A 23,791-nucleotide genomic window follows, 5' to 3' on the forward strand; every position below is an offset into this window, starting at 1 on the left:
TTTTTACCAATTTTTTTACCAAAAAGCAAAAGAGAAAATTTCAAAAAATAAAGGCACTATAATACCAACTTCTTCCCTGTATCCCATACTAAAAAGCCTAGGCTTCTTTGCAGAGAAATGTTTAAGAAGGAGAAAGCTCACAATAAGTATTGTCTCCTCAAGAATTTTTCTAGTCAAAGAGCTAAGTTTACATTTTTGCTGGAGCCTAAAGTTTCTACTTGGATGCCTGAATAGACTAATTGTGAGAAATAAAAACAGCCAGAGCCAAACAGCAGGAAAAAACAGCAGTAAGAGATGGCACAGAACTGCAGATGCTAGAAGATGGAGAAATTAAAAACCAAGAAAGAGACACAACTCTGATTTTTACTTATAACTGTTCCATTAGATCTTTTAGCCACTATGTTGAAGGTATATAGAAGATCTTTCAATATAAAGTTGATAAAAATTGGAACTCAGGTTAATTATCTCCTATCCTGCTCATTCCATAGAAAGGAATACAGAATCTCAAAAACTATACCAAATCACGGATACCTCCAAAAGGCTAAAGATAAATTTAAGTACTAAATAACCACTTCTCTAGCAAAAAAAAAAAAAAAAGAAACAAAACACCAGAAATTCCATACTGTATTTATAAAGACAACTAAAATAATTTAGCAGATATTGACATATTATTTAATAGCCTCCCTACTACAGAAATTTCACCTGCTATCTGCAAAAAGTCAGATTCCTTCTGACTTCCATTGTGCCTACACATGCCACTGAAGACATTATAACCTGGGGAACTGCTGCATGATGCTTCAAAAAAACCTCTTTTGGTGCTGCAGAAAGCAAGTAATCAACATGGTGTCTTACTCCCTACATGCTATACATTTAAAGAAAGCAACTTCAACCATACAGTGTTAAAACCTAAGTTACCATAATATCTGTAGGGAACCTAAGACAAAGCACTACCAGGTGTGTATAGCCATAAATAAGGCAACTGAAAACACCCTACTGTTTTGAATGCATTGACTTTTAAGAAAAGTAGAATTAACACTGAAAAAAAATTTAAGCTATGTGACAGGTATAGTTTATCATTATGTTTGTATCTTAGAAAAAGGACAAATAGAAAAAACTGTATCATCTGCAGGAACTTGAAGACTCAATGAATTTCTATATGGCAACTGACCTGCAATGACATAAAAAGTTTGAATAACGTTCTCCGATAGTTTTCTACACTGTGTTCGCTGACACTAGGAGGCCAGAAATAAGGCACAGTAAAAAGGTACCTACATTTATCTTTAATATAGTTACTCTGCATTAAAATTTTGTAGAAACGTGCCAATTCAAGATCCTTATTGTCTGCACAATCACAATAAGAAATGAGATGTTAATCTATTTAAATGTTTCAAAATATGCCATAGACACTTTGAGTCTTTCATTTCAAATTGAAAACAAGTTTAATTTTATAGAGTATTTCCAAGGAAACAGTACTTTGAACATGATAAACCCAGGTTTCAGATTAATGCAGTTCTGCAAAGAGAGGAAAAGACCAAAAATAAATCAGGCAGTCATTTTGCATACTGCTTGAAACTGTTACTCCTGTAACATTTTGCTTGTGATTCCTCTAATGTTCCTAGAAAGATTCTCATTTACTGACCTCACTCCCACTTTGAGGTTGCACCATTTCATCTTGTGACACTTGTCCCCAAGCACTAGAGCCTTTCTGGGGACCACAGTGTCAGAAAAGAATAGTTGCAAAGAAAATAATATAATGTAAATGCGGGCTACTGTAAAGTTATCATCTATACACTATATTTATGTGAATGAACTTCAGAAGAAAGAAGTAGAAGATTTTGCAAGAAGCTGAGACCAAGGAATTAAATATTGTGAGAAATAGATTTTTAAATTACAATTTTAATTTCTAGCTTGCACCAACAAAGAAATAAAACTTTTGTCACAGTTCCAATACTTCTGACCAGTTAAACACAAACCTCAAACAATTGTATTACACATTTAGTTAATGTTTCTTTCTGTCAGTGTCTGGTATCATACACTCAGGTAAAAAATGAATTACTGCTATAGTTTAAGAAAAGATACACTTGCTGATTCATGACCTGATCTCTTCTTGCAGCTGCTACAATTCAAATGAAGACACTAATGAAAGAAGGGTATTTCAGACCTTATCAGATTCTACTCTATACACAAGTACTCTGCTAATAATGCTGCAAGGCCTACTTATATGTAAATAGAGACTGAGTGAAGTTTTGCATGTTGTTTTAACAAATGCCTGTTCTTGTAACAAATAGCTGCCAAAGACATATTAAAACTATAAAAATAGGTCTTAGGACTGAATAAAGTTTTTACAGTACATTAGTAACATACAAAACAAATACACACCAACCAGCAACTATGTTATATATTTTGTTTATTGGTTTATGCTTTTGTTGAACAAGAAAATGGGTATACTGGATGCTGAAGGAAAAGCTAACTTACTGCAACACAAACAACTTGTAATAAAAAAGTATAGTTTGTGTTTGAAGAACTACACATACATCCTCTAGAAGACAACAAAGCATTTATATTTCACAAACACCACTCAAACACTCTAAAACAGTTCAGGCTCCACCACAGGCATAGGTGTCATGAACACTCAGACTTAATTCTCATGGTATTTTTGTTTTGGATAGTTTTTCCTTTTTTATTTCACCACCTACTTCATCACATACACAACACGTACTACAAGATATTGCCAAAACAACAGATGACTGATTGCATACCCAGTGTTAAAAAACAGCCATAGTATAACAAGTGTCTAAAGCCTTATTAACACTGCTTTACCAAAAACATACTGATTACCTGCATGAATTGCTGTACTAACATTTCATTTTAGTGCAGAACATTTAGCAAAACTCACACGTACTATAAAGCCTGGCCATAAAGATCTGCATCAGTACCACCACAGCACAGACTAAACGACCCTGCTTGAAGAAGTGTAAGCTTAGTGCTATCTGCTAAAAGAATACAGCCTTTCTAAACTTAGTTTTCACTGTTTCTCCTAGATGGCTTACCACTACCAATGCTTGTTTTCATTCTTCTTTAAAAAAAAAAAAAAGGAAGCATTCCAGGCCAGGTTGGAGGGAGTGTTGAGCAACCTGGTCTAGTGGAAGGCGTCCCTGCCCTTGGTGGTGGGGTTGGAACTGGATGATCTTTAAGGTCCCTTCCAACCCAAACCATTCTGTGTTTCTGTGATTTTGTTTTTACAGGGTCTAGAGATACATCTTTCTCAGCTGTTCTAAAAGCACTGACGACTGTCTAGAAGTATGTGCCATTACTATCATTTGCCCATTCTTATTAATTGTATTTACAAATCAATGAAAAAGAACAGACAGAAATTCAAGACACTGAGGACTAAAGTATTCTTCCCACAAGTTCATTTTCCCTGGGAAAGAAACAGGTGTCTCCTGGTGAAAGATTTAAAAACCCAAACAGCTTTTTAAACTAAAATTAATGGGTATAAGCTCGTACCACGATCAAAAGTAGCATTCCCAGTCCCCTTGGTCCAGATTCTGCTTTCTGCTCCAGGTTTCCTACTCTTCTGTTGTTATAGCCATTTATGAAGCAATACAAACAGCCATAGTGGGGAACAAACCTGGATGAAAACTAACTCACTCTGGAGGTCAACTTTTAGAAAATGAATTATCCAATCAGGTTTACCATGAAGCTGACACAGTCACAAACTGGGAGAAGGGACATGAACTCAATGAGTGTTTAGAGACTGCTTCTTCTCATGGTCAGTTTTTTAATTTATTTTTAAGTTAACTGGACATTTCAGTAGAGATGCAGATATAACTTACTATTAGTTAATAGTCCCCTTCCTACCATGCTTTCTAACCTTGGTTCTGTTTCCTATACTTACACCCATTACTCTTCTACTGTTACTGGCTCCAATCGCTCACATCACCCTCCACAATGCTCCACATGAACCAAACAAAGCAAAGCAAAAGAGAGTATAAAAGGAGAATATAAATAAATAGAGGCTCTTCGACTATGAAAGACAACATGAAACTAAGAAAGAAAACTGAAGAAATAAAGAACAGGAAATATTTACAAGGCAATATGACAACTGGCTAGAACTTTTAGCAAGAATTAAAAAAAGAAAGGATAATTATTTCACGTGTCTGTACTGTAGCAGCACGTTAGGACTCCTTGTGCCAAACACGCTACAAATACCAAGACAGTTTTTGTTTGAATGGTATTTTGACCTTACTACTTTTACTGAACTTAATTCTCACTTCCCTTTTTCTCATCCAGTACCATCAGTTATTGACCCTATCACACCATATGGAGGTATCAAAAAGCAACTTTGCTCTTCATCTGCTCTGCAACACCAATTTCCATATCCAGTTCTTCCTTCGTAGTAAACATCGTTTTTTTCACACTTTCTTCAGTGTGTTCATAATGCCCTCAAACTTGGTCATGAACTTCTGCAAAATTAACATATTACACACTTTCAAATTTCTACTCAAGCCAGTTACCCAGCTAGATATATTAAAGAATTTAATGACCTAGGTCATTAGAGTGACAAAACCAATGCTGTACTCAGACAGCCACAAGAAGCCATGCTATATCCATGCCCTAAACAAAAAAACCAGCTGTGCTTCTTCAGAGAAGAATAATTTTTGCCCTGCTACTTTCAGATATGCAAGATCAGATTCCAGGAGCAGCACCCTCAAGTGCTACAGTAGCATGAAAAATGAATCTCCTAGAGTAGGTTTTTAGTAAAGGATTTTTCATGATTTCAGGCAAGTCATGCTAAGTACAGCACACAAGTAAGAATGCTGTTAGACATACTACATATGTACGTATATATGTACAATATAGTACATGGACCAAATACTTTAAGCTGAGTTTATTTAAAAAAATAAATAGAAGAAGTAAAGGCTACTACCAAAGGGAAATCCAAACAAACGCCACTAAATTATCCATTGACATTTATGAAAGTCGGAAGCTGTACTTCAGCCTACAGATAGGTATCTGAGTTGCCTTGGGTAGTCTAGGATTTATTTTAAACACTACTACAAAATTCAGCTGTACTACTTCCACAACTAGGCTTAGACCTTGAGAACACTGATTTTGCAAGTAAGGCATTTTAGCTAGCTGACCCTATTAATTACATGCTGGTCTTCTACAGACACAGTATTCCTGAACTCTGTTGCCATTACCAGATGACAAGAAGGAAAAAAAAAAGGTAAAAATGTACCTGGAGCAAGCCAGGTGAAACACAACAGGTGGTGAAAAAGAACTAATAAATCCAAATAGACACAAACTAGTTTCTATAGTCCTATTTCTCTGCATTAAATTCCCCAGTTTACTTATTATGAAAAAATTTATTAGTTTGAATGCAAGGTAACAGTGAACTTTAAGAGATTCATCCTGCATCATCCTGAAAACAGGGTCTAGAGATACACATTTAACATCCAGTGAGGTTCCACATGTTGACTCCTGGTCTTTATCAGCCAAGCTACATTTGGCTTTGGCTGTGTGTACAGCTACCATACTATCTTACATAATGAAAAAAATTAACATCTCAGCTCATTATGCAGCTAATGTTTCATAAAGTCACATTAAATAAAGCTCACAAGGCCGAAGCAAGGATGAGGCAGTATTAACTGAAAAAAGTACACCTCCATTTTTTAAGCAAACTCAGCAGGCAACTTCACAAGTCCTAGCTATGTACATCTCACAAGTAACCATTTAAACACAAAACCTTGGAAAAACTTTACTCACTGATGTTTTCCCACTTTTGCAGGATTGCCTTAAGTGGTCTACTGAATTAAAAAATACTAAAATCCAACACAAAGTATCTAAGGTGAAGTGTTAGAGGAGCTATGTAAAATGACACACGCACCCATGTGGCACTTTTTGAAAACCATCACTTCAAAAAAGCTAGCTTCCAAACTAAGTAGGCAGAAACCTACTTCAAGAAGAGACACACCACTAGCAAGTCACAATACAACCCTCTCCTTAACCCACAGCAGCAAGGTAATTTTTAGAAAATATTCCTAAAATAAAAAACAAAAACAAAAAACTAAGAAACACCCCCCCCAAAAAAAAATAAAGATGCTCCTAAAATCAGCAGCAGAACGTTACTTGAAAAACTAATTTCTACCCTTGCAATTTAGAAATAATTAGGTCTTCACAGTGTGACAAAAGTAGCTACAGATGTTAAGTTTTTCATAGCAAAGAACTCTCCTCCTAGGGATAACTTTTGAGAACAGAAATAACAACAAACTCATATATGCCCCTACAAAGCTGCAGCAGTACTGAGAAGCTGTTCTTTCAAAATAACACTATGCAATACTATAAGGAAAACAAAGAAGTTTGAATACTGTTTCTGACTTACAGAAGGCTTACAGGATGCTGGGAAAATGAAAGAAACAAACTGCAGCCAGACAAAGAAAAGACAAAGGTACTGAATTTCATCCACAGGTTTTTTTCTCTCAAGATTTATTTTCACAACAGGCCATAAGCACCTGCAACATGCTTGTACAGTACCTAGAACAGGGACAGTCAGTCCTGACTAGTACCTTGAAGTAGAACCAACATACTACAGCACATTAGAAAGCAGTCCTACAGTGTATCAGAATTAACACACATCCTCTACCAAAAGCAGCGAAGGATGGAAAGGAATTAAAATGCTCTAGCAAAGATCCCATTAGCACTTCAAGACTTTCCCAGGTGAGATTCTATCTGCCTCAGCAGTCTTAAAAGCATGTATCACTTGTGCTTCAACAGATTCATAATTCAGATGGATTAGGGGAAGCAGCAGCTTCTTACTCATCAATTCTTGTTCTTTCCGTAAGGTGACAAATTCCCAGGCACCTACTCAGAATATTCCCCTTTATCCTTATTACTGTTCATCAACAAGTAGCCTTAAGAATAACTTTCTGTTTCAAAATTGATATGACATCCATGAAAAAATTACACTGAGGAAGTATGTTGGCTTGCTACATGCCCTAAAAATTACATGAAAGCCTGTTAATCCATACAGCCAAAGCCCAACATCTTTAAAGGTAACAGCAGGGTCAAACTGGTCACTCAAACCCTAACTTTGATGTTTTGGTATTTATTGTGTACACTGATTTGTGGACAATAAATACCTCAATCAACTCTCTTAAAAGAATCAACTACAAGAGCGCAATTTCTCAAGAATAAGGAATCAAGCTATATAAAGTGGTAAAATATGAAAATAAGTTCTGATACCAAAGACATCTGTTGACTGAAAGATGATGCAAGGCACTATTTCAATAAATAATTAATTAATAATGGACTCTGCTTACCCATCTCTTCCCTTACTGACAATCTTAACTTCAAAATAGTAGATGCCACAGGCTGCAGGTATAGGATGTGTAGCTCGAACAGAAGCAGCATCTTTCGGAGTTTTTCCATGACCTGAAAAACAAGAGCATTCAAAACAGACAAAAAACTTATTTTAGTTAATTGCAGAGGGTGACTCAAAGGTATGCACGCCAACTACTCAAAACAAAAGGCTTATGCAACGAGCAAACAGTATACGCTGTTCTAATCAACCTGATTTTTATGCTGGAGTATTTTCTTTCAACATTACATTTGCATTGCAAGCACCTCCATCGCAACTAAGCATGCTATAAGAAGTTCTGGATATACTATTCCAAAAAGGTCCTACAACTATTTGAAGGGAAACCAGGAAAAAGTTTCACCACTCTAAGTAACACTATTGACAAAAGGCCACCTGTGTTTGAAAGAACTGTATGATTTCTCAAACCCACAGGGCTTACTTATTTTTATAGACTGAAACATGACATAAGAGAGTTTAATCTAATGCTTAGTACTTCTGAATCTACAAGTTACTGAAGACACTTCATTTCTAACATCCTCCAGAATAAACATCAGTCATTATACAGAACATACTACTCATAATTAATTTCCATGTTCAGAATGTTGTTTCAGGACAGCATTAAGCCTTACAGCCTGCAACTGAGCTCATGCAGCTCCTACTCCTTTTTCTTATTAGGCTCACTATACATTAGCTCTGCCACAGTAACGCCCAATGTCAGCTCCTGTCTACTCTCAGGATTTTCAACCTCAACCCAAGAGCTGCTGCACTCCACTAAGACTAACCTTCTGAATGTGTCATCCTCTTCACAGCCCTTTCCAAAGGCAACCTGGAAACAGGCTTTTGACCAGATGACTTCTTTTAGCAACAACCTGCTCAAGCAAGCACAGTGTCTCCCAGATACACCCAAATTCCTCAACTTCTGTGTGATGGTCATGTATGGCGCCATTGGACATAGTTTAAAAAAATTTAAAGAACAAGATGGAAAAGTATATTGGATCCTGGCAAGAGGTAAAATAATTCAGTAAGATGGCAACCAGGAACAGGCTGTCACTGCCATAAGAAAAATTCACGCAGATCCCATGCCTACTCTTCATGTGGATCTGTAGCATGATGGAAAAACTGCCTATTTTGAGCGTGCTGTACCAATCACTTGTGCTGCAGCACTCCAGCTGTCATTTCTAGTCCAGACAGGGAGGCCTACTGCACCTGCATAGCAACTGATCTGCATATGCAAAAATCCCACATCCAAACACACTCCTTCCAGGGGCATTAACACCAGCATTACTGCTCAGGCTCAGATTAACCATGTCTCAGGTGTAGCAAGTCAGGTCACACAGCAAAGAAGAAACTGCAGGAGAATAACAGTGTAGGCAGGCAGAAAGATCATGCCCAGCTGGCCCACAGTACAAAACCTCTAAGGGCAGAGGGTCAGGGACTGACCTGTACAGAACTTCTGAGCACAGTGCTCCCTTGTGCAAATGCTCATAGAACTGTCAGTGCTTATCAGCCTGCAGAGCCAGCACCCACCAGCTCCTAACAAATGGCACATGCTCAGCCAGGGAGAACTCTCACCATGGCCACACCAGCAATCAAAACTTCACTAGCACACCACAACTTCTTCACCCACTGACATTAGGTTTAACCTACCAAGTTTTTTCCGATGTCAGTAGTTCACCCCAGTGTGCTACTACCTAAAGGCAAGTGGCCAACCACCTTCCTTTTCTGGGTACAAATCCATTGCTCGCTTCAGTATGTCACTAGTACTACTAATTATTTTGTAGAGAGATCCTTTGATCACCTCACAGGTTTGACAGTGTTAAGCTTATTGCCTACTTTCTACATGTTGATTTCTGATATATCACATGAGGAAAAAATAGTAATTTACTCCTCCATACACAATATGTTTGTTTTATTGTTCACTACTTTAAAGTTATTTCCTCAGGCTGTGACAACCAGTGTAATAACTAAGTACATAATCTCAGTTAGAGCTTCCACGGGTTTGCTTGGTTTTCAAATGCTGGTAGATCACTATTTAGCTATTACAGATTATTATGCCTAAGTATGTAGAAATCCTTCAGCTAAAAGGGCAGAACATTGAACTCCTAAGACATCTCTTCAATTCAAAAAGGTCTGATTAAACAATGTGCTGAGGGAAGGTGGGGGGAAGGAAAAATACTTTCTTTTCAAATGTCTTTAGGTTTTTACTTTAAAATAGACTGCAAAGAAGTTCCCTTGGTTACTCCATGCACTTGACAATCTGTGTAGTTTCAGCCTGAGTCATTCTCCTTATTTGGGAAAGTCTTCCACATAGAAAAGACTAAAGCAGTAGGAACCAGCCAAATATTATTGAAAATGTAAATCTATTACCCAGCAGACTTAGCTTTGTGAAATCACAATCTAAGTGTTTGGAAACAATACCTATTGAAGGTACTCTTAGCACCTCCTCTTGAAACTCCCCTTCTCCCACCTCCTCCCCCAGTCCAGGCATTTATTTGCAAGGACATACCAAGAACCAGATTGATTAGCTGATCGGGCTTTAAGAAACCTACCAGATTTTTTTAAGCAGCAGATCAGTTCCTTGATCCAGTTCACAACACAGCCACACACAGCTGTCACACTGCAAATAAGAGGTCACCATAGGGGCAGAAGTAACAGGATACCTTACCAGTATTGCCAAACACTTCATGTGGTGAAGCAACACAGTCGGGGAAGTCAGTGCCCAAAACTACTTTCATCCCATTAAAACAGAAGACACACTAAATTTAGAACTGCTGTCCTTTTAACATAATCTCCTATGAATCAATTTTACTAGTTGAGCATACTACTTTTATTTGTACTTACACACAATTAATATGTCTAAGAGAAGACTCATCATCAAGCAGTTAACTACTTTCCAATATTCCAAATACCTCTACACTGTCTTAATGTGGCAGTTGAGTCTTTCAGTACTACCAAGCTACACTGAATTATGTCTGGACTCAAGAGATGCTAGTTCATCAGCCCTCTTTGAAACAAGAAGGTGCCTCTTAACTGAACAGTTAGCTGAACTGCAAAATTTCTTACCAAAGGATACTATAGATGTTCAAGAGGACACTGCGCAAGCTTCTAGAACCGAAGTTAACTGAGACACTGCCTTGAGTTCAGAATGTCCTTCTGCTGGAAACCAAGAGGGGAAACACACATACACCATTTATGCCCAACATGTTTTTAGATTTTTTCATAGGCACTCATGACCACTGTCACCAATGGGACTCGAGCTGAGTGGCCTATTAGCTTGATGTCTTATACTACTGCCACATTCTTTGGTAACCTGAATTCTCACTTCCTTGCTCCTGAATAAAAAAGAACTTCGACACCCAACTCTGAACTTCTGAATCAGAGGTTCCAAACACCCGAAGTAGATCACACAAATACTGCCCAATGTTTTGTCAAAACAGACCCCTTTCATAGTCACAAGCTATAGGTTGAGTATTTAAAAGAACACTTTTGAAGTATGTCTTATTTAACACTAAAGATTTTCAGCGTTAGAAAGAGAACTCTGAAAACAGATGCACTGGGGCAGAGAAGGGAAAACAGGTCTATGAAGCTTGAACTTTACACTGTAAACCATAGAGAAGTTCAATTACCAGAACTGTTTTCACTTGGGCTTTCATTTGAAGCGCTTGACAACCATGAGCTGACCATGCTTTATTTCATTTTTTAAGCATTCACACTGATGATTTTTAGTAAAAGTAGTATCGTCACTTCTTTAACAAAATTACAGTGAAATTAATCTAAATTTAAATTCCATCTACTTGAAAAAAGCTAATTCAGATAAAAACATGTTCAGGGAAGCCATCTGTGCTTTCAAAGAAGATAATCTTTGAACCTAAATCTAAGTGTATAATGCCTATACCTCAAATAGTCCAAGAGACATCTATGGGAGCACCTACCTAGACAAAAGTAAGCGTGTTTATCCAGTTTAAATCCTTAAATGAAGTTTACATAAGCCGAACTGCAGTTATTTCCAACAGGCGGTTCAATGACTTGCTCACACTGCCAAAAATAAAATAATCAAAGCCTAATCTTCTGTTGAATTCATTAGGAAAGTTTCACTGAGACAAGAATGGAACAGGCTGCCCAGGTAAGTGGTTGAGTCACCATCCCTGAAGGTATTTACAAAACCTGTAGATGTGGCACTTGGGGACACAGTTTAGTGTGTTTAGTGGTGGACTCAGCAGTACTGAGTTTGTGGTTAGACTCAGTGTTCCTAGAGCTCTTTTCCAAACTAAGTGATTCTGTAATTCTAAGAAAAAAAAACCCCAAAATACACAAATTACTAATTTTACTGTAACTTTTTCCCCAGTTTAAAAAAAGCAAGACATCTCAGAGCTACAAGGGTGTCCAAAACAGGCAAAATGTGCTGAATGTACCCGAGTGTTTTCTGCCAAAAAAAATTGACACCACCCCTGTACCACTAAGTGACAACACCGAACTATTAGTATAGCATCCTCTTCATTTTCGAACAGAAAATGGAACGCACAGTTTGCACTGAAAAACAGTTTATTTTTGGTTTTTTTGTTTGGCACTACAGATAGTTCAAAGGCAACTGCACTGTAAATAAATGTCTGGCTAAGATTTCCTGGCCTGTGATACATTAGAAAAAGTTCATGCAATGGCAGTTTACTCAAAATTGCATAACTTTCTTCAGCTTTTTTGGACAATTGTCACAAGACTAATTTAAATGAAGTTTCTATAGGAGTTTCCATGATTTTAGCACAAGTGATTTGGTCTGTTTACCTAACTCTTTATATAGTTTCTTCCATGGTTACAAATCCACACCGCGTCTGTGTTTTTATCTCCTCATACTACACAGTATAGATCACTATCTGCTGGAAACATAACTTGTCTGTCTAGTGGACCTTTCATATTACACACAGCATTTATGAAAACCCTGTTTTTCAACAGGATCCATGTGTTAATTCTGAATATTTTAGAAATACGTAGGAATATTTTTAAAGATGTCTTGCCTTCCTAGCTATGTAATTTTGTGCAGTAACTGCTTTACACGCAGCATGCATTTATGCTTTCTTTACCACTTACCTACAGCTCAGAGCTGTAAATATTATAATTAAGTGAAATGACATCAATTTTTTTCCTGATACTGTTTTTCAATGTCTCCTATACAAAGGTACACCACAAACAACAGGCAGTAAGACCGTGTTAGCTTTCTGTCAGCTTGCACAGCTAACTGGCAGCAACACAAAAATGTATGTCTGTCCATGTGAAAAATAAAAATACTCTAGGTATGATCTTTCATATATTTACAGTATCACTGATGCCACTGTATGTATTTCATACCCAGATTTTGGCAAAGCCACCTATTCTGCTAAACAGAAACACCTCCCTGTGTAAATCTTCCAAGTAACACTATGATTCTGAGAAAGAACACAAAAAAAGCACTGACTCTTGGGTTTTGTTGACCTTAACAAAATCTAAAAAGCTTTTATCCTGATGCTAGACTATATTATTTTTTTTTTAACCTGCACCACTTGATCAATGCCTGGTTTTGTGGCAGTTTTCATTTTTAAGCACTCTGCAGGATGCTTGCAAAAATTTTCAGGCCCAGAAATGCAGTACACAAAACATCACAGCTCCAGTGCGTAGAAACAGACATCTACTGCAGTTCATGTTTCCATACAAGTTGTCCACTGGTAAGCAGGAAAATTAAAGGAACCTTCAGAAACTGCATCGAGAGGACCATCATTCCTCTTACAAACCAATGAAACAAAAGTATCACTGCTGACAACACATCAGAACATTAAAATTATGAAGCTATCTACATGAAAAATAACTTTGAAAGCTTTTGCTCTTATTGTTCCTCTCCACACATTTTTTCAGTATCCCCAACACATCCAAGGTGAAGGCAAAGCACTGCTGTTAACACTTTCTGCCTCCTATCAGTCACAGAACAGGGGCAAATTATTCAAGAAAAACAGTTCTAAAGCCAGAAATCTATAGAGGCAGAAGAGAAAATTTAAGTGTACATGGCACAGTAATAGAAAATAGTTAAGAATTGCTTTAGGGTACTGGCTTCTTTGGACAGCCCTATCTTTTTCCTTGAGTATTTTGGTCAAGAATACAACAGTTCTTTATCCCTGCTCAATATATGATTCATATTTGCTTTCAACAAAAACATCCACCATTCTTCCACTACTACTTGGGTAACTTCAGAAGCACTGAAGTGCCAATATTACAAAAGAAGATACCGTGAGCACTTTCTTTTGAGAACTGATTTGCAGAAACACTACTCCACAGTGCTTAAGCACATTCTTACTTGCTGTCTTCCCTTATTCTCATGGAAGCTCCTCATTTTCTTCCTTTTTATTGTATTCTTAGGGCTGAAGGATCCAGGAGGCAGAAAAGGCAGGGGATGTTTAGCGTGCTTCCCCCCTGGTTCTCCTGGAGAAATGCTGATACCATTCACTGCTTAGCCAAGTTAGCAACTCCAGGTGCCAGGCTGGTAACATAAACATGGAGTTGCCCTAACAGCCACCTTCATTAAATTACCCAGAAGAAAAGAGGGGACACTTAAGAAGCCATTTATTCCCATCTGCACTTAGGAAAAGAAAAGCACAGACACGTTATATTGGCACCTCTCCTTTCCAGAGTCCTCTGGGCTAACCTACGAACTCTCCAACCTTCAGCACTTACCATTATTTAAGAGCTAGAGTAAAGGTTAGAACCTACTAACTGTGCTTTATGACTTCCGTAATTTCTTTGAGGTAATGATTTTCTTTTTTTTAACACCATGGCAAAGGAGTTAAGTGAGGAAAAAAGCACAAGGAAAGCTTGAAAATATACTTCTGCAATAACACTGAGAGATCAGAGAGGTTCGACCTCTAAATTCTAGCTCATGAGGAAAAGAAGCTGGCCAAAGCAAAACAAACCAGCAGAAGGACGTGATAGCCACTAAGCTATGATCATCTTAGAAGGAAAAAAAACAAAACCAAAACCAAACAACCCACTGCCACTAAGCACCAGAAAATACAAAATGTTTCTAAAAATACAAGGTCACAAAACACTGAACAAAAGCCAGGAAATTCAGAGTTCAGTATTAAATTACACATCCTTAAATCACTTGGTGCCTCCCAGAAACCCCCTCTATAGTCATAAAGCTCCTTTATCATTTTTATACAGTGCATTAAACTTAGCATTTTTAACAGAGTATTTTGTGTATAATAATAAAACCTCTCTATTAAAAAAAAGTCTTCTAGAGTACATTTAATCCTTTCGTGGCAGCCAAATCCTGCCATGTGTTTGTGTTGCCGTTTTCCTCCTCCGATTAAACAGTAACATGTTTGTCAAGATTTCCCTTGAATTTCTCCACTGCAAACTCTGAGAAAGGGTAATTGCACGGTTGTCTTTTTCCCCTCCCACTACGTTCATTTGACTACAGACTGACAAAAGATCCAGTTCTTCACAGCCAACTCAGAAGTGGCTTTGAATCCACAACACTTCTACTTTAGGACTTTGGGCCTAGAACACCAGATGTGTCTGTGTTTTTTCAGGTCAGAGCGTGCGCTTATGTTTCCAGGTTTTATGACATTTCTTAACAATCAACACAAGTTTTTCTGCTAATGCCTCTCACTGATGGTTTTTTTAAATACAAAAGCATACTCTGTTTTTTACCTTTTCTTTGAAAATCTGTAACTTTAACTGTGAAACGTCTAGGCAGAAAGTTATAGTGACCTTTATTAATATAAGTTCTATTGTCGTTCCTTCCCTCAAATCACTGTGCAGTAGTTAGGCAAGACTATTACCAGTGACTTTAAAGTCATTTTTTTCACAGTTTAAAAATAAACCGTGTTTTTCTCAGTGCTTTCCCCTCCCGTCATTTCCGTGTTCAATAGCTTAACGCTTGCTGCTCTTAACTCCATTTAACCCTTGCTCTTCTCGAGAGGGGGAAAAAAACCCAACAGCCACTTCTTTTTCTCGCTCATTACCATAAACAGGACACGTCACGCCAGGCGTCCTTTATTCTCCTGCCTCCGACCCAAACGTTCTGGCGATACCTGAATCCACGGAGGAAGTCTCGGAGTTTACATAATGCCCACTCCAGAAGCATAAGGAGGCGGGGGCGGCCCCTTGTGTCCCCCCCCCCTTCCCCGCACGGCGACAGAAACGGGGGGGAGGGGAAAGGAGAGAAAAATAAACCTGAAATAAGGAAAAACAAGCCCCTTATCTCCACGCTGCGGGGAGAAATTTAGGGGATCGGAAAACAGGGAAGAAGGAGGGAGAGGAGCGTGTGTTATTTCCTGTTATTGTTACTCCTGTGCCCACTCCCGACGGAGGGGTCGGGCAGCCCCCGGCCCCGGGGGGGGACAAGGGGTGTCGCGGCGGTCCGGGCCGCCCCTCCTCACCTTTGTAGTGCACCCGCAGGTTGTTCTGCGAGAGGCCGATGTAACTGAATTTGTCCTTCGGGCTCCAGGAGCGAGGCAGCGGCGTCTCCTGCTCGTCCACGGCTGGGTAGAGCCTCTTCAGCCGCCGCTTCAGCTCCTTCTCCTGCTCGTTCAGGGCCGGGTCTCCGTGCGGGAACGGCGCCGGGGCGCTGGTGCCGCTCCCCGCCGGCAGGCCCAGCGCGGCGCCCGCACCGCCGCCCCCCGCGGCCGCGGGCCCGCTGCTGCCGGCCGTGGCGGTGGCGGGTGGCGGCGGCGCCGCGGTGGCCGGAGGCGGCGGCGGCGGGTGGAGCAGGAGCGCGGCGGCCGGAGCGGGGCCGGGGCTGGCGGCGGCGGAGGGGATCCCCGGCACCGGCGGGGGAACGGCGGCCGCCAAGGGGAGCTGCGGCGGCGGCGGCTGTTGTTGCTGCTGCTGTTGCCCGGACATCCCGGCTCCGGCCTCCTCCTGCTCCTCCGCCGCCACCTCCCGCGGCGGTCGCGACTGTCACCGGACGGGCCCGGGGGCGGAGCGACGGGCAGGCCCGGGGCCGTGCGGAGCGCGGGTCACCCCCACAACCGGAGCGTCTCGGAAGAAAACGGGGGGCGGGGTGGGGGCGGGCTGGCGATGACGGCGGCCGGTGGAGGTGCCCGATGGGAGCGAGGGGCGTCGCGGGGCGCGGCGGGGCCGGGGGCGAGGCGGGGAGAACGGCGGCGGCGGCGGCGGCGGCGCCGGGCGGAAGCGGGAGGCGGGCGGGGAGCGGGCGCCGCGGCGGCGGGGCTGGCTCGGCCCCCAGCCCCTCCTCCGGTCGGGGGCGCGCCCGGCGCGCACACGGTCCGTCCGGCCCCCGGCGCGCCCCCGCCGCCGCGCGCCCCCGAGTCAGCTGAGCCCGCGGCCCGGCCCCGCCTCCTCCCCGCGCGCGCGAGGGCGGGGCCTCCGCCCCTCGGGGGGCGCGAGGCGCGGAGGGAGGGGCGCGAGGTGGGAGAGGGGGGATTGCAGGGGAATTAAACTGGCGACGCCCGCGGGTTCCCTTGGATCTGGTGCTGGAGTGATCGGTACGGTCTAAAGCTGTTGCAGGGCGCTCTGGCGTGACCCGGACTGTCGCAAGCTTTTCTCCAGCAGGAAGTCTGACCGACCCCCCGAGGGTAGTGGGGAAAGGGACACTGACCCTCAGTGGGTTACTGAAGGGTGTTGTCGCCGAGGGCCAGTCACCCAGTCACATGGTGACTGCCACCTCACTATGAAATGGCATCAGATTATGCATCATGGCATCAGATTTTGCCGCTGGAGAGTTTTGTCCAAATGTTTCTTGAACTCTGTCGGGCTTGGTGCTGTGACCACTTCCCTGGGGAGCCTGTTCAAGTGCCCAGCCACCCTCTGGGGGAAGAACCTTTTCCTCATCTCTACCTGAAAACTCCTCTGACTCAGCTTCATGCCGTTTCCTCGACTCCTGTCACTGACATTTCAGTCATGAGACTGTAATGATAATTCTCCTCTCGGTGTTGACCTGGGCACATCAGACCTGCTGAAAAGTTTTCTTGTAACCCGGATCTGTTGAAAGGTGTTCTCTGGGACAAAGTCAAGCTGACCCTCAGAGGGGTAATGGGGAGAAAGACATTAACCCTCAGTGGGTTAATGACCAAATGGGGTGACTATCCAGAGTCCAACAGGGATTGTCCCCTCCTGAGGAAATTAAACAGCCATAATGCTGACCCCTTTCCTCCCAGTATGACCTGGGCTCATAACAGTTGGCATGACCCACGAGCAGTGGCAGATCAAATTACCATTCTTGTAAAAGAATGTAAACTACACACATATATGTATGTACATACAAATATATATATGTAAACACCAGTTATTCAGTGTCATTTCACTCACAGATCACCCCGAGTGATCTATTAACAAGAACCTCAGTCACCCTGCCTTCAGGTGCGGGTCATAACATTAAGTTGGAGAAGAAGGAGAAGGAGGCATCACAGTGGGTTCTGCCGCCACTGGGGATGATTGGGGATGGTGGGTGGGGAAAATAGATGGAGACAGGCTGGTGTGTGGTGCCGGGGAGGCTGTGCCTCCTGACAGGCACGATGCAGGTCTACTGCCCATACCTTGTGTCCAGCACGACGGTTAGTAAAGGGAAATGCCACTGAGAGCATTTCCCAGAGGTCGGAAAGCTTGGGAATGCCTCAGCTCAGGAAGACAGGAGGAGCAGTGCAGTTTTTCTGAGGGGGTTTTCTTCGGAGCCTGTTTTCCTTCTTTGGTTTGTGTGTGGCAGGGTGGTTTTATTTGTGTTTAATGTCATTGGTTATTCAGTGGTTGCCCACACTAATATATTCACATGGCAGCAGTGAAAGAGAAATGGTTTACAGATTGGCAAGCTTGCCTTGGAAAACATCAGAAAAAGAAGGGCATGTCACTGGCAAGTCTAAAACCTGTGTCCAGTTGTGGGCTCCTCAGTACAAGAAAAACAAGAAGCTTCTGGATAAGGTTCAGCAGAGGTCACAAAGATGATAAGGGGTCTGGAGCATCTCTCTTATGAGAAAAAGCTGAGGGAGCTGGGCCTGTTTAGTCTGGAGAAGAGTGAGAGGGGATCTCATTAATGCATGTAAATATCTCAAAGGTGGGTGTCAAGAGCATGGTGCCAGATTCTTTTCAGTGGTGCCCAGCAACAAGACGAGGAGCAATGGCCATAAACTAAAACAGAAGTTTCATCTGAACATGAGGAAGAACTTTACACTGAGGGTGTCAGAGCACTGGAACAGGCTGCCTGGGGAAATTCAGGAGTCTCCCTCTCTGAAGACATTCCAAACACACATGCTCCTGTGTCACCTGCTCTAGGTGGCCCTGCCTTGGCAAGAAAGTTGGACTGGATGATCTCTTCCAACCCTAACAGTTCTGTGATTCTATGAACCTGAAATGTTGGATCACTTCGCAACGCCATTTCCAGCTGCCAGCATATTGGAGCATAGGCACAGAAGCAGGAAATAGAGGAGGTTAATTATGCTTCATCTGTGTGAAATGGCGTGTGAGGTAATGCAGGTGTGACACTCACAAAGGCTTGTATGAAGCTAAACATTTCTCACCTATAGTTACCAAAATATCCTGTCACATGTGGCTGTTTTGTGATGTCTAATAGCGTTTATGGCTGGATAAAATGCAGTTATCTAAAAATACCCTATCAGGAGGAGCTGCAAACTGTACCAGAGTAGAAGTGCCTAGGATGGATGTTGAAACACATGCTGAACCATGCCTGAGGGTCTATTACCCTGGCACTGGTAGGCTATCTCCCACTATATATAAGTTTGCTCTCTAATATCTAGAGGTTGTTGTAAACCATGAAGCTTAGTCGTTTACATTTTTAAAAAAAATACGACATTAGGAGATACATTTGTTATGTTCGTAAGTGTAGATGTGTCTTAACTCTTTTGTAATTGTCAATAAATTTTTTGCCATATCTACTTCCTCAGTAATGTCTCACTTTCAGCATTTGTGCCAAAATGCTTCATGTCACCCATTTGAGACTGCCACCATCAAGTTCCTGTTTCTTGAACAGTAAGACAGGAAAGCAGGTGTTTCTGCATTTACTTCTTGACATTATTCCCTACTTCGCTACTCTGGTTGCTTTTATCACATCTTTTGCCACCTTCCAAGGAAAAATAATCCAAGTGTAACAAAACTCCTTTTTATAAAAGTCTTTTCTCCAAAATATGCCCCTAGACAAACATATTCACATAATTTTTTTTCTGAGTAAGGATAGACTAAAGATAGAGGTTTTGTAGAGGTATTCTAATACTTGGTGTTAACCAGTATGTTATTTATTCCTCCTGTGTTCTACTAACTTGTTTTCTGACTACAGTTTTTTGAGGATTAGAGATAGCACATAGATATTTATATAAATGCCCAGTTTCTACTTTCCGGTTTAGTATAAATGAATGGGAGTTTGTCAGATTTAGAAGCAGTACTCATGTTCCTCCCCAATGTGTGTTGTTTTGTGTTTTCAGTATTGAACTTAATTCACCATTACATGGTGCATTCTGTTTCGTTAGCACTTCCTCATCATCACAGTCTCCTCTTGTCTTGCTTAGCTGAAATACTTATGACAGCTGCAAATGTTGCAATCTCACAATACAGCCCTCTTTCTAGATCAGTGGTAAATACAGCAGCGATATGAGACTTGCTGCAGAGCGCTGAAGCTGGCTGGCATTAACCTTCCGCCATCGCAGAAACTCGCAGCTCAATTCTGCTCTTTGTTTTCCATCTCCAGTTTTTGAGCCATGATTGTACTTTTCTTTTTGCCCAGTGATTACTTGAGTTGAGTTGAGTTGAGCTGCTTGAGCCCTCTCTGGCTTAGAGATTTGATCAAAGGCCTTTTGAAACACTGTAAAACATGGACTAGTCCACCAAAATCTCTTTGGTTTTTTTGGGGTGGGGTTTTTTTGACACTTTCAAACTATTTCAGTAGATGGATCAACTAGAGATTATTTAGCTTTGTGGAAAGAAAAGCCCCCCTTTTTTTAGGCCTAATTTCGACATTTAAATGCAAACATTCTCTTCTGTATGCTTGGTTTTCATTTATGTTTACTTTAAGTGACCATTTCAACCAAAGAAAATGCAATCCAAGCATTCCAGGCACTGAGGGTATTTGTTTGGCCTCTTGTTGAGCCTATCAACAGTGAGTCAATGTGTTGAACATGGGTTTTAAAGTGGGTGCAGGTGATCACTCCAGAAGTCCGGGAGCCATATCCTCCAGGCAGGCATGCTGCATGGGCATCAGTTCACTGTCAGTACACCAGTCACTCTCCTTAGGGAATCCAGAGCCAGAGGAGAGGGGAGAGTAACCCCTGACTGACACCCTTCAGGCAGCACCAGTAAGGATAAAGTTGTCCCGATAGCACAAGTGCATCTTCTTCTCACAGCAGAGCTTTGTGCACAGCCTCGATGTTGCAGAGGTTAATTTAGCTCCTGGATCCTGTGTTGGCTGCTCTCTGTGTTTTCATTAAGAATGAGTAAGTGGGCTATGGCCATCTGTGCCAGTGATGCTGATAGCATTCTGGCTGTCATCAAAAAACAGAGGCAGGATTCTCCTTGGGAGTCTATTTCTGTATGTGTCCTTTGTCCCTGCTGTAGGACCAAGCCTCCTAGTTGCACATGAATTCAGTGCGTGTGCTGCGGCTGCCAGCCTGACACATTTCCAGCCACTTCTCCGAAATTTAATATCTCTCGTTTGTAGTGATGGTAACTGTTTGCTGTTCTTTGTTTAGTATTCCTCCCAGTTAAGTTTTTCCAGTGCGTAGTTTCTTTGTAACTGTTTTGGAATTAATTTTCCCTGCTTCTAGAAGCTGCTTGGAAATCAACAGTGTGTTATTTGTTATTGTGCCTACTGAGCTGAATTACTGGTCCTAGCAAGAAAAGAAAACCACTAAGAAGTAGGCAATGATATTTCAACTGTATGAAGGATATAGTTCTTCAAATCACCTGGAGGATTTTTTTGCTGAGACCTTTTCTCTTTGGACTGTTTTTTCCCCTGCTGATTTAATTGCTTATGTATAGAATAGGCTTGATGAACTGACAAATGGAAAACTTGCCAAAATGAATCACATATGAATTATAGGCCATCATCACCTATTAACTTTGTTGAATCAAATGGTAATCCAGTTGCAATTTGCAGTATTACTATATTGCTGCCCACCCATGACACGGTGCTCCTGCTTTGATAAAGCTGAGCAATCCTCTAATAGAAATAATTTTATTGTATGACTCAACCATGCCTGTGCTATCTTAGAGCAAGAGCAAGAAATCTCACTTGTTTGCCAGTGCTCCAGTTGTAGTATTTATATATATATACACAATATATGGGGAGAGATACAGATACATATCTATATTCATTTAGTTTTGGTACTCGAACATCAGCATGTATACATAGCGGGATCAGGCTTGTTCTCTTTATTCTGTTCTTACTTTTCTGGTCTGTACATGAACACTGTGATCTACAGGCACACCAAGTTTTATAGTAGTATGATTCACTCTTTATACAAAATCTCACCAAATTTAATCTCTGCAGTCCAATTTTTTTTTCCTTTTCATTTTGTTGATGAGTTTAGAGAGTTTATTCATAGCTAACTTCATGCTTTTCTTCCAAAGTAACAACTCACAGATCTTTACCATATCGTCTTTCCACGCTGTAAAACAATTACTTTGGATCATTTTCTGGTGCATAGAGTTGTGGGGTTTTTACTTAATATTAAAAGTCAGTTTAAGGAGAACTGAAAATTTGTTCATTGGAATAGATCATAAATAGAAGATTTTATACTCTCCTCTGCCTGGGCTACTGTACAAGCATCGTATTCTAACTAAAATGTCAAAATGTGCACAAAAATAAAATGCCCTCCAAGCTGAATAGAATGTGTTTTATTCACAACACAAATTTATGTGGGGGCAGGACAGAAAATATGATGAGACACATTGGTTTATTCCCTTTGTGAAAACAGATATCAAACCATAGCACTATTAGAGAAGTGATTCTCAGCTAGCAGGACAAGATCCATTTCTGAGTCATCATGAATTTCTGCTGAGGGTGGAAGCAAGTTGGCATGATTTAAATGTTGAAGGATAAAAAAAAACTCTTGAAGGGTGACTGAAAAAATCCCCACAGTGGCCAGAATTTCTATGCGAAAAGAGTTTGTTTGGCCAGATCAGCCAGGACTAGAAAATCCTGTTGTGGTATGTAACCAAGTGAAGTGAGGCTGAAGGACAGGAGGAGATGAAATGAAAGAAGAGAAGAGCTCACCATGCAGCCTTCTTGGACTAATGGATGGAAACACTGCGCTCCCTTTTGTCTTTCCCTGGCTGGGCACATCAGCAGCCTGACTCCTGCGTGCAGCTGGACGAATTCCAGCACCCTTTTAGCTAATGTGGGGCAGGTGCGTCCCAAAGCTGCCGAGTTTGGAAACTGCTGTGAGACCAGGCACCATAAGACATCCCCTCTGTTTAGGATGGAAATTTAAGAGTTATGTGCTTTCGGTAAACAATTTAAAGCTCCCGTGGCAAACCAGGCAGTGTTTTGTTTCCAGCCCGTGCATTGGTAGGGTGCCCATTACCATAGATGAGCAAGCTCAAAGACTGCAGGCTTTCAGAAACACATGGGATGTGTCAAGCTGACCCACTTCTTGAAAGCCAGGCTAGGCCTTTGTGAAATGTCCTGTTCTTGTTAGATGTTAGGATGTCAAGAATGTTTAAGTCTCCACTGACGTGATAATTATTGTTATGGTGTTTATAGAGGTGGGAGGGCCCTAAGGGAAAGGAGGCCAAAAAGAAGAATCAGGAAGCAAGATGAGTAAGGCTTCAGGAATTGCACACAGATAGAGTTTTGTCTTGCTTTTTTCTTTAGCTCACTTGGCTCTTCAGTAAAAGAGATGCTTACATATGAGAAATTATCTTCTTCCTCTCTACATCCGTCACACACACAAATTCAAATGCTCCACATGTTAATTTAGTGGCAAAAGTAGATTTTAAATGGACTTTAGTGATGTGAAATTGTCAGGTGAAAACACAGTGTTCTAATAATCTTCAGCTACTGTAGCTGCTCCCACTCCTACCAATCTGTGGTTTGTTTCTTTCACATCTGCTCCAGGGAAACAAGTTAGCATTGAATCCTGAATATCTGCTGAAATCTGAAATACTGAAAACCTGCTGCCCTTTTTAGATTGTAGCATTTTATTGTACGTGTCCAATCACTATGTTATGATTTATGGAATACGTTAAATATACAAGAAGCCTGTAGGATCCTTTTATTTCAGAAGTATAAAAACGTGTCTATGAAGCACACTGTCTGACAAAATGCAAAGTATTCTTCTGACTTTGTTCAGTCACAGTAACCTTGGAGAATACTTGGATGACAGAGCAATTAAAATATTTCAAACAAGGTCATGATTTTGCAGGTGATTGTTTTTAAGATTAACTCGCCATTATGTATGCTGTCATGATTGCAGTGTGTATGCTCAGAAGCTTGGAGGAAGAGTA

The 23,791-nt window shown here is 41.1% G+C and overlaps 1 protein-coding gene across 2 annotated transcripts in view; it reads right to left on the minus strand.

Moving 5' to 3' along the window:
* The window catches only part of RANBP9 (RAN binding protein 9), a 38,979-nt gene extending 22,508 nt beyond the window's left edge, over window positions 1–16,471 (minus strand). Inside the window, exons 1-2 of one of the 2 annotated variants that reach the window (XM_032114693.1) lie at window positions 15,763–16,471; window positions 7,323–7,434 (exon numbers count right to left, since the gene is read on the minus strand). In XM_032114693.1, coding sequence (XP_031970584.1) covers window positions 7,323–7,434; window positions 15,763–16,225 — 575 coding nt within the window. In that variant the 5' untranslated portion in view covers window positions 16,226–16,471. The remainder of the gene's footprint in view (window positions 1–7,322; window positions 7,435–15,762) is intronic. The other variant, XM_032114701.1, reaches the window with a different exon arrangement.
* Between the last annotated feature and the right edge of the window lie 7,320 nt (window positions 16,472–23,791).

The sequence above is a fragment of the Corvus moneduloides genome, chromosome 1 (assembly GCF_009650955.1).
Source record: "Corvus moneduloides isolate bCorMon1 chromosome 1, bCorMon1.pri, whole genome shotgun sequence".
NCBI lineage: Eukaryota > Metazoa > Chordata > Aves > Passeriformes > Corvidae > Corvus > Corvus moneduloides.